The sequence below is a fragment of the Octodon degus genome, unplaced genomic scaffold, assembly GCF_000260255.1.
Source record: "Octodon degus isolate 3935 unplaced genomic scaffold, OctDeg1.0 scaffold00046, whole genome shotgun sequence".
Lineage (NCBI taxonomy): Eukaryota > Metazoa > Chordata > Mammalia > Rodentia > Octodontidae > Octodon > Octodon degus.
The window spans coordinates 8,787,666-8,799,333 of NW_004524622.1; the positions used below are offsets into that span (position 1 = coordinate 8,787,666).

The following is an 11,668-nucleotide window of genomic DNA, read 5'->3' on the forward strand; positions in this document are numbered from 1 at the left end:
GTGTGGTGTGTGTGTGTGGCCAGCTCAGCCCACCAGGGGGCGGGGCTGGCTGGCATGTGGTGCTGGGGGATCCAACCGCGGTCCCTGATGCTTTGCTAAGCTTGTTCTAAGTAGGTGCTCTAGACCACTGAGCCATCTCTCCAGCCCCTAAACAGTTTTATAAGTAGCTTTTTAAAAAAAATTTGTTTTGGCAGTACTGGTGATTGAAATTAGGGTCTTGAACTGAGCTATATCCCTGGGCCTTTTTGATTTTAAGACAGGGTCTCACTAGGTTGCCCAAATGTGGCCTAGAATTACATTCTGCTTCAGATTCCAGAGTAGCTGGGATTATAGGTATGCAGTACCATACTTACCACAGAATGTTTATTATAAAAAATCATTTAAATCTCTTTAAGTTACAGAAAGGGAGAAAGTACAAGGATTTTCATAAATGAAACTAAAAGTCTAAGTTATTCATCTCATGATTTTCAATCATTACCTCCCAATCTCTAATCCAGAATTACAGAATTAATGCAATTAAGCACAGAAGTCAAAGATGATTTGAGAAAAATGCATTAATTTTTCCTTCCGTTATGGTACACATTCATAAAAAGTGATCTTTACTCAAGTCTACATATAAGCAAAAAAAAAAAAAAAAAAAATCCCAAAATAAATAACAAGGACAAAGACAAAAACAAAACAACAAATTGATCGAATAGGAATTTTATATTTCAGTGGAAGACATTTAGAGAAATTTGTTCCTTTCTCGTCACAAAAAGCCAGTTTTAGTAATTACACGTCTCTGAACATTTTAAATGAAGTAATTTTCAAATAAAGATTTGATCCAGGTGTGGTGGGGCAATCCTGTAATCAGAGCACTCTGGGAGGCTGAGGTAGGAAGATCAAAAGTTAAAGCCTCATCTGAGAAACTTACTGACTTAGCCAGGAAGATCATGGTAAGTTTGAGGCCAACTTGAACTACATGAGACCACGCCTTAAAACAAAAAAAGAAAGAAAAAAAGAAATGGAACACGGCCTTCTGACCTGGAGTATGCATTCATCAAAGTTGCTGCAGTTGTCCTTTTTGCTGCTCCTTTCTCCAAAATCTGGTAGACTTCATCCTTGTTGTGTACTGTAATTTCTTCTAAACCTTTGATTATCACTCCTCTCTGACCAAAGAGCAAAAGAACATTCCATTAAACTGGTTTTAGAAAACAAGAACAACAAAAAATTACATTGACTTCATAAAGCCTTGCCCATTAAAACTTGGAAACATTCTATTTTATAAAATTGAGTTACCTTGTTACGGGGATCATCAAACATCTGTAGTCTCTCAGAGACATCAGAAGAAGGATTAAGAAGATCAAAAAGTTCTTCATTATATATTTCCAACAGTGACACTTTAACTGAAAATTCAGTACCATTATCAGTAAGCTTCTCAAAAATTTGATGAAGTGTACGTGGAATTATTCCAGCCAAAGGATCCTGAAATTACAAAGTAAAACAGGGATTAAAATAAAGGGAAAGCGGCACTTATGGCAGCAGATAAAATACACGTAATAAAGGCCTTCTTTAAAGTGTTTAAACATAAGCACTGTCAGCTCTTCGATCCACTGGTTCTGCATTCTACCAACCAATTATAGAAAAATACACGAAAAGAAATGTTGCATCTATACTGAGCATTCAGTGTTTTTTTCTTATCATTATTTCCTAAACAATATAGTATAAGAATTGCTTATATAGCATTTACCCCATATTAGGTATTATAAGTAATGTATAGATGATTTAGGTATATAGGAGAATGGAGACTTATTGTTAATACAGCAGTACTTAAGAGATTTTTTTTAAAAAGATTTATTTAGTAACTATTTCGTACAGGGTCTCACTACACAGCTCGGACTCACAGTGATCCTCCAGTCTCAGCCTCCCCAATGCTGGGACCGGGTTTCAGTGGCTGGCACAGCATGTGGTATAGGGGATCAAACCTGAATCCTTTCACTTGCCAGGAAAGTGCTTAGACTGCCAAGCTGTCTCCTGGGCCCCTCCATTTAAGATATCTGACAAGGAGTGGTGTTGCATGCCTATAATCCAAGCACTCCAGAGACTAAGGCAGGAGAATTGTTGTGAGTTCGAGCCAGCCTAGGCTACAAAATGAGCTCAAGGGTAGCCTGAACTGCATAATGAGACCGTGTTTCAATAAAACAAAAACAACAACAAAAAAAGAGATTTGACTATTACAGGTTTTTGGTATAGGCAGGAAAGAAGGGATAGTTACCCTGGTATAAACCCCCAAGGACAACAAGGGATTATACACCAAAGCACTTAAAAACACTAATCTACTCAACAGTATTCTTCAAACCTCTTACATCTTCTTACCTGAGAACTGCATAGATACCAACTATACCAACTAAACCAACTACTTTATATAACTTTTTTCCTTTTTAAAGTTGTGGCATTGGTGACTGAGGTGCTGGGGAGATGGCTCAGTGGAATAGGCGCTTCCCGGGCAAGTGCAAGGGCCTGAGTTCAATCCCCGGTTCCGCAAAAAAAAAAAAAAAAAAAAGCAGGGTATTGGTGACTGAAGTCAAGGCCTTCTTCTTCCTCTTCCTCCTTCTCCCCTCCTCCTCCTCCTTCTTCTTTCTTCTTCTTCTTTTTCTTCTTCTTCTTCTTCTTCTTCTTCTTCTTCTTCTTCTTCTTTTCTTTTCTTTTCTTTTCTTTTTAAATTTTTTACTCTGAGAAAGGATTTCTCTCAGTTGCCCAGGCTAGCCTCAAACTTGTAAAGAACCGAGTTACTTATAAACCCAAGTTAAATAATCCTATCTGACTTTCCTCATAAGTAAATAATACTACCATTTAAATTTTAAAATGGCTCATTAATGAGTATGTTTTCTGATTCTGAGATAAAACAAGGATGTTTCTCAAATACGTGTCCTTAACAAAACTGTTAAGACTCTTTGAAACTAGAAACCAATGTCATATTCCCATGGTTATAACTTCATAACTTTATTAGCCATATATAAGTTAACAACTGGCCTCTATAACCACCGGAAAGAACTTATGTAAATGTTAATAACTTGGAGAATTCAGTTAATTAGCTCATTTAAGTACATTTGATGCGGATTAAGTGCCTACTTAGGCAAGCGGGGTGACCAGGGCTGAACTGGCCCCTGAGACTGGGTGTGGTAGCCCATGCCTGTAATCTCAGCACTGGGAAGGTTGAAAACAGGAGGATCACAAGTCCAAACTGCATAGAGACCCTGTACCAAATATGTCAATCTATTTGATGAACATCTTTGGGAAATGTGCTACATGCTTTCTATAGTACTAAACAATACAACAAACAATGTCTGAACACTCAAGGTTATCATTAACAAAGTACAATACCATCCCTTGCTGTGCTTTTATTTTTTCTCTAGAAAGCCCTTCCCTTCTCGCCCTATACATACTACTTCAGTTATATTCTGTAGTTTTAGTTATGGTTAACTACAGTCTAAAAGTATTCCATGGAAAGCTCCAAAAATTAACAATTACTAAGTGTTAATCCTGCACCTGTCAGTACGGGTGTGTGTTGGGGGGGGGTACTAGGCATTGAAAACAGTCTTATGAAAGCTAGGTAAGCACTCTACCACTGGGCTACATCTCCAACCCTTTTTAAAGTTTTATTTTGAGACACAGAGTTGCTAAATTATTTAAACTGCCCTCCAACTTGCGATCCTCCTGCCTCAGCCTGCTGAGGAGGTGGAAGGACGAGGATGTGTCAGAACTCAGCTGACCATACACCTTTTTGTGCAGCTCGGATGATGAAATCTGGAATCAGCTAGTTAGGGACACAAAATGACCCTACTGTCCAGCATATCCATACTACATGCTACCTGCTGTCAGTCATGAGGTAGTTGTCATCAGATCAACCCGTCCAGTATCAGAATGCTAGGTTCAAATACCATTATTAAGATATTTTGCAACTATATTCACATAAGTTTATTACAGTATATAGTTATAATTGTATTTTATTATTAGTCACATTCTTGTTGTGCCTAATTTATAAATTAGCTTCATCATAGTATATATATACAGGAAAAAACAACATACAGGGTTTGGCACTATCTACACTGTTTTAGGCATCCACTGGAAGTCTTAGACTGTACACAATTAAGGGAGGACCACTGCATTCTGCTCCAATAATTGTGTTCCAGAGACCTCAATTGTGCCCTGTTTTTCTTTGCAGACTATGTGTTTTCAAACAGCAATGATATATACATTACACACAGACACACAGACACACACACACACACACACATTTTCTTTCTCTCTTTTTTTTTTCTTTGCTTTTGAAGAAACAGTCTCAGCCATGTGTGGTGGCACATATCTATAACTCCAAGCTGAGGCAGGAGGATAGCCATAAACTGGAGGCCAGCCTGGGCTACATAGTGAATTTAAAACTAGTCTGAGCTATATAGTGAGACCCTCCCTTAAAGAAAGAAAGAACAAAACAAAGAAAGAAAGAAAGAAAGAAAGAAAAAAAAAAAAAAAAAAAAAAAAAAAAAAAAAAAAAAAAAAAAAAAAAAAAAAGAGGGTCTCTAGATAGCATAGCCCAGGCTGGCCTCAAATTCAAGAACCTTCCGCCTCAGCCTCTGGCATGCTGGGATTGTACGCATGTGCCACCACAACATGCTTTATCCAGTTAAGATTTCTGCCACATTAGAGATAAAATTATGTTACAAACAATACCTCCTCCCAGGTATATGCTTCATTAGGTGACCTTTCACCTTCCATTGTAAAGGTTTTTCCAGTGCCAGTTTGGCCATATCTGTCAAGATTTAAAAAAGTGTTACATCAAAATTAAACACACATATCTAAACTTTTTCATCAACTTGAAGAATAATGTCTTGCTTACGCAAAGATAGTACAGTTATAGCCCATTATAACTTCATCCAGAATTGGACAAACAACACTTCGGTAAACATCAATTTGTTTGGTAGAAGCTCCAAAAACCTAAAAACAAAACAAGACAACAAATAAGACATCTTGAAGATAAAAACCCAAAAATTATTCATGTCAATAATTTTCACGTGTATATAATTAAGTAGTTCAGCCCACTATAAATTATCTGAGAACTCAAGCAGCCAACTGACATTTATATACACTGATTACTAGGGGAAATGTGTATGTCAGGATTTTTTTTACCATGACAATAAAGTAGCAGCACCCTGTTAAGAAGTAGCTAAGTACCATATCGAAAGTGTACGTCTTCCTTGAGCTTTTGTCAGCCAGTCCTCCAGTTCGAACACTAACTTCTTTCCGTGTTTGATCGCATTCTACAACTGAGTGGGCGTTAACTTTTCGCTCTGCCAAGTTAAATGGTCTATAAAAAGAAATTTACAAAGTTACTCAAGAACTCTTAGGAGAGTACCAAGAATATTAACTCTATTAGTCAGGTCAAATGTGAATGTAAAATTGTGACTATACCGTTGACTTGGATTAGATGCATAATAAATGCTGCTGCTAAGGCAGAGTACAATTATAAGGGTCTCAGCTCCCATAAATATATCTTTTAAAAACTTTCAAAGATGTGTACAATTCTAATTGTCCTAGAGAAAATGTTAAAGGAATTTAAATTATGTGAAGCATGATGGCGGCTTCCTGTAATCCCAGCACACAGGCTGAGGCAGGAAGATCACCATAAATTCAAGGCCAGTCTGGGCTACATAGCGAGTTCAAGGTCAGCCTAAATATATAGTGAGATCCTGTCTTTTTTTTTTTTTTTTTTGTGGAATTGGGGATTGAACGCAGGCCCTTGCGCTTGCCAGGGAAGTGCTTATTCCACCGAGCCATCTCCCTGGCCCGGTGACCCTGTGTTGAAAAAAAAGAATGAATGAATGAATTTAGGGTGTAAAAAATGCTAAACTTATTTTTCAGAATTTCATTTCCACTATTCTTAAAAGTGACTAAATTTGGTTATGATATACTAGAAAGAATATGTCAGATTTGTACTCAAAATTCTAATTCTAATTCTTTTTGGTGGATAGCTGACACAAAATAAACCTAATGACTACTATGTCAAGCACTTTCTTTGTGCCAGGTACTCATTTTTCCAATTGCTTATTAAGGCAACATGTGATTATTCATTTCATCCTCACAATTAATTGGCTCCATTTGTTTTTGAGACAGGGTCTTGTTATGTAGTCCAAGCTAGCCTAGAATTCATGGTGATCCTCCTGCCTTAGCCTCATAAGTGCTGAGATTACAAGCATGTGCCACCATGCCCAGCTCTCCATTTTTCAAATGAAGAAACAGACACAGAAGGGCTACACTGCCCAAGCAGAAGGATCAGTAGTTTTCTGATCACTACTCAGTCATTACTTCTGTTGTGTCTAAGAGGTACTAGTTTAATACATTACTCCTCAGGGAATATTCCCAGTCCCACTTCTAGCCCTTATCTACCCCAACCGAGACCATATTAAAATTTTACTGTAATTTTCTTAAGCACACTTTATCTACCCTTTCTAACCATCACCTGTCTTAAAATTATTTGTCAGTGTTTCCTAATAGATCTCAGACATGTAAAGAAAAAAATCTATCACTTCCCTAGTGCCCACTAAAACTTAGCACACAGGCTTTCAAATACTAGCAAAAGTATTACATATCATCAGAGGAGTGACAGGAAAATTAAAAAGAATCACAATCCAGAGTAGAATCTATACCATATGTATGTGATACATAGCTGGGCCAAAGGAAGCAATCTTTTGACCTGAGTTCATTTTCCCCAGAAAGTAGGTAAGACATCCTGGAAGGGTCAAATAAGAAATCATCTTCCTTTCCTCACTAGGCAAACCAAACTGCCATTTAAGAATAATGTACCTACACTTCCCTGGCATACATGAATCTTCAACATAGCTCTGAGCAGTCGGACCAATTCATAGTCTCAGTAAACTTAACTCCCTGGTAATACCTAGTAGCGTTGCCATCTGCCAACCATACTAATGCTCATTAAAACCCAAATGTATTCACAGTATTAAGAGTTCAACAAAAAAACAATTTATACTTAGGTAGGTCAACAGTATCATAAGGAGCAAAATGCCCTCATGTGGCTAAAGCTTTTTCAACTAGTCTATCGATCTCAGCATTCCTAATCTCTTGCCTGGATGTGTGATTCAGTTACTGAATACATAAACATTCAAGTTGTCAAGACTGAGCAGTTGGAAATCCACAGGGATGACACATTGCTAAAATTTATTGAAAACTCTTGAGAGGAATGTTAAGGACTATCTATGCTACCAGAAACAGTACTGCCCAGCCACTATTTTCCTACTCAGATCTTTCTATTCAGAAATTGCAAGGTTTCTGATCATCCTAACAAATGTATTCATTTGTTGGCATCACCGAAAGCTGAAACAATGAAAATGGTGAGGGGTCAGGTGTGGTGGTGCATGCCTGTAATACCAGCACTCAAGGTCAAGGTAGGAAGATTGCTGTGAGGCCAGCCTGGGCTACAAAATGAGTTTAAGGGCAGCCTGAACTACACAGTGAAATCCTATCTCAAAAAGACAGACAGACAGACAGACAGACAGACAGACAAGAAGAAAAAAAATGGTGAGGGAAGGGAAAATGAAGAAAAAAAGATCTGTGGGCTCGGGTTATATACTAGTGGTAGAACACTTTTCCTAGCAAGTGTTGACTTCAATTCTCAGCACTTAAAAAGGAAAAAAAAAAAAAAAATTCTTGTCCTGTGGAGAAGTATTAATTTCATTCCTTTCACAAAGTCATCAAGTACTTATTACAAGTAGAAAATGAGAACATAGCAGAGAATAAAATGAGAGATCAGGGCCCGCTGCACTATATAGTGAGACCCTGTCTCAAAAAGTTAAAAAAAAAAAAAAAAAAAAAAAGTGATGATGGAGAAAGATGTAGGCTCCATTTCAGGGTGGCTAGGAAATGCTTCTCAGATAAAGATGATATTTCACCAGAATACGAAATATAAGAAAGCTAGCATGTGGATTTTTGATGGAAAGGCTTTTCTGGCACACAGAACAGAAATTGCAAAGGCTTTCAGATGAAAAGCAGAGTACACACACTTAAAAAATGTGTATGTTTAAATTACCAACAACTGAAGAAATCATAAGGGAAATTTGAAAATATTTAGAGACAAATACAAATGAAAACACAATGTACCAACCAAAACTGCTAGCATGCAACAAAAACATGGCTAAGAGAAATTTATACCTACAAGTCCTCACATTAAAAAACAAACTCTTAAGAGGTATGTGGCTCAGTGGTAGAGTCCGGGCCTTTCAAACCCAACACCCTGAGTTGCATCCCCAGCATGGCAAGGCAAATAAATAAATAAATAAAATAAAACAAAAATAAGTCAAGATCAATGAGGTTGAAACAAAAATATCTTGAGTTCGAGGCTCACTTAGGATACATAGCTACTTAAAAGCAAACTTGGACTACCTGGTGTAAAGGTCTCAAAAAAATCCCAAATCCAAACCAAACAAAGATCTTATGTCAGTATCCTAAATTTACAATTTAAGAAACCAGAAAAAGAACAAAGTGATCTCAAGACAAGAGGAAGTAAACAAAGGTAAAAGAGAAGACACCCCCCCCTAAAAATTGATAAGCCCTTAGCTACACAGACTGAGGGAAAAAAGGCAGGAGACAGCTAGGTGAGGGGTACCTACCAGTTATCCCACATACTGGGTAGGCTGAGGCAGGTAGATTGCGCTTCAGTGCAACCTGAAGCATTTCAGACCCTGTCTCAAAAATACAAAGGGCTCCCATTTAACCTTCACCTTCTGCCAATTCCTGCTGCTACTGTCCCAGGAGCATCAATAAATTTAGCTATTTAACATTTAATAAAAACAACACAGGCTAGGAAGATAACTGGGAGGCACAAGTGCCCACTTGGCAAGCACAAGGTTCCGAGTTCAATCCTCAGTACCAGAAAAATTAAACAAAAACAAGAAAAGGCTAAGGTTGTAGCTCAGTGGTACAGCACCCCTAGGTTAAATCCTCAGTATCACAACAACAACAAAAGACATCAACAAAAACCATGTGTAATCCCAGCACTCTGGGTGGCCAAGGAAGGAGAATCACAAGTGTGAGCTCAGCTCTGGCCATTTAAGGGATTTTGTAAGACCCTATCTCAAAATAAAAAATAACAAGGCTGTGGATGTAGCTCAGTGTGAAGGCCTTGGAGGACGCACACTTCCAGATTTCAAAATTTACCACAAGGGTAACAGTAATCAAAACTGTGGTAAGAACTGGGCAAGGTGGTACACACCTGTAATCCCAGCACTTGGGAGGCTGAGGCAGGAGGATCTCTGGGAGTTCAAAGCCAGTTTGGGATATAAAGTGAGCTCAAGGCCAGCCTAAACTGCATAGAACATAAAACTCCAAAAGACACAAAAATAAAAACAAAACTGTGTGGTACTAGCATAAAGACAGAAATACAGACAAAGAGAAGAAAACAGACCCCTCAAAGAAATCCTCTCCTACATAGGCAAGTGGTTTTAAAAAGGGGACCAAGACCATTCAACAAATAGTGCTGGGAAAACTGGTAATCCACATGCAAAAGAGTGAAGCTGGCTGGGCATGGTGGTGAGTGCCTGGAAGCGCAGTACTCAGGAGGCTGAGGCAGAAGGATAGCCAAGGCCAGCCTAGGCTTACACAGTGAGTTCAAAACTAGTCTGAACTACATGGTAAGACTGTCTCAAAAAGATTAAAAAAAAAAAAAAAGATAAAAGAAAAAGTTGTATGCTTGTCATATACAAAAATTACTTCAAATGGGCTGAAGACTAAGGACACCAAAACTATACAACTCAGAAAAAGAGATAGGACAAAAGCTTCACGATGCTGGATTTAGCAATGTCATACCAAAGGCACAAGCAATAACAAAAATAGACATCAATATGACTGCATAAAAATGTTTATATTTGTGCATCAAAAGACAGCAGGACATAGTGGCACATGACTGTAACTGCAGCACTCTAGGAGACAGGACTGCAAGTTCAAGCCCAGACTAGTCAGTTTTGACCCTGTCTCAGAATGAAAAAAATAAAAGCAGGCCAAGAGCTCTTTCTCAAATTGGAAGGCTATCAAGAGATGGAGAGAAGGCACAGAAGGGAGCTAAAGGACATGAAACAGGAATTAAGATGTGTAACTGATATCTACCAACTCCATACAAGAAACAAACATATCTGGGCCGGGGAGCTGGCTCAGTGGAATAAGCACTTGCCTGGCAAGCACAGTGGCCTGAGTTCAATCCCCGGTTCCCCCTCCCAAAAAAAGAAACAAATGTATCATAAACATGTGAAGATATGTATTGTTTAATGATGTTTGACAACTGTTTGGATTTATGACCTTTTTTTTTTCCTGTATGGTTCTATACATCTTGTTTATAGAGCCTCTATGTCTTTTTTTGGTATAGTGCTCCTTAATATTGTAATTTTTGCTGATTATACAGTATAGTAGTTCATGCATGTACTGCACATAAGTTACATAAACAAAAGCAAAGTCATCCAGTTGGAGTTTCCTTTAGTCATTTCTTTGTTCTGAATATTGTAATGTACATTCTATATACTATTCTTCATTTTGTGACTAATTGATTTAATGACCTAGTCGTGGTAACTATACTGTCATTAATGAGGGAAAAATGTTTTAAGTTTAAAAGAAAAAGAAAAGATTTTGAACATAATAAAAACACATCTGAATGAAGTTTTTTAAAAACTGAGCTGGGGATACTAGCTCAGCAGGAAGGCCTTTGTTTTATAAAGACAATCCATAGAATGGGATTAAAAAAAATTACATAGACCATACATTTGAAAGAGGATTAATATCCAGGTTATAGAGTACTCCTAAAAGTCAGTAATAAAATTCAGTAAAAGTAGGTAAAGGACTTAAATAGCCATTTCCTTGAAGATATAGAAATGCATGATAAGCAGAGGAAAAGATGGGAAATGGAAAGCAAAACTATAGAGAAATAACACTTTGCTTCTACTAGCTCTCGAAGAAAACACAATTAACAATGGTGAAGATGTGAACTGGGACACTTCGGCACTGTTGGTAGAAACGTAAAATGATATAGCCACTGTTCAAAATAGGATGTTAATGCCTCAAAAAAATGAAGATTTATTATGTGATTTAGCTATTGTATTTCTGGCTAAATAACCAAAAAATTTTAAAAGTTTCAAAGAGACAATTGCATAATGATGTCCCAACAGTATTATTCACAAAAATCTAAAAGGTAGAAGCAGCTCAAGTGTCCACTGAAAAACGAGTGACAAAAAGTGGTACATGCATGCATATAAGAGCACACTACACAGCCTTTAAAAGTGAAGGAAATTCTGGCTTGCACCATGAAAGCTATCTGAAGGAGAAAAGCAACCATAAAAGAAAAACAAAACACGGTAAATAAACTCCTTTATATGAAAATTATGTTTGCATATGAGACATAACCTAATCACTTTTCACTGATAACAAAGAAATCTAAAGCATGTCCTACAAGGTAATTCTCTTTCAGTTGGAATAAAACAGTCAAGTGAAGGAAGCCACAGGAGGCTCTAGCAATATCATGTTTATTTCTTAATTGGGGGTGATAGCTGTGCAATTATTTGCTGCAATATTTTTTAGAACATTTTTTTTTTTTTTGAGAGAGAGAGAGAGAGAGAGAGAGAGAGAGAGAGAGAGAGTG

At 37.5% G+C, this 11,668-nt stretch overlaps 1 protein-coding gene across 1 annotated transcript in view; it reads right to left on the reverse strand.

Annotated features, from left to right (window-relative positions):
* Positions 1-11,668, reverse strand: part of Kif11 (kinesin family member 11) — a 45,762-nt gene that overhangs the window by 31,894 nt on the left and 2,200 nt on the right. Inside the window, exons 2-6 of the mRNA XM_004632056.2 lie at positions 5,209-5,341; positions 4,874-4,971; positions 4,708-4,786; positions 1,279-1,464; positions 1,024-1,148 (exon numbers count right to left, since the gene is read on the reverse strand). Of these exons, the coding sequence (XP_004632113.1) occupies positions 1,024-1,148; positions 1,279-1,464; positions 4,708-4,786; positions 4,874-4,971; positions 5,209-5,341 (621 nt within the window). The remainder of the gene's footprint in view (positions 1-1,023; positions 1,149-1,278; positions 1,465-4,707; positions 4,787-4,873; positions 4,972-5,208; positions 5,342-11,668) is intronic.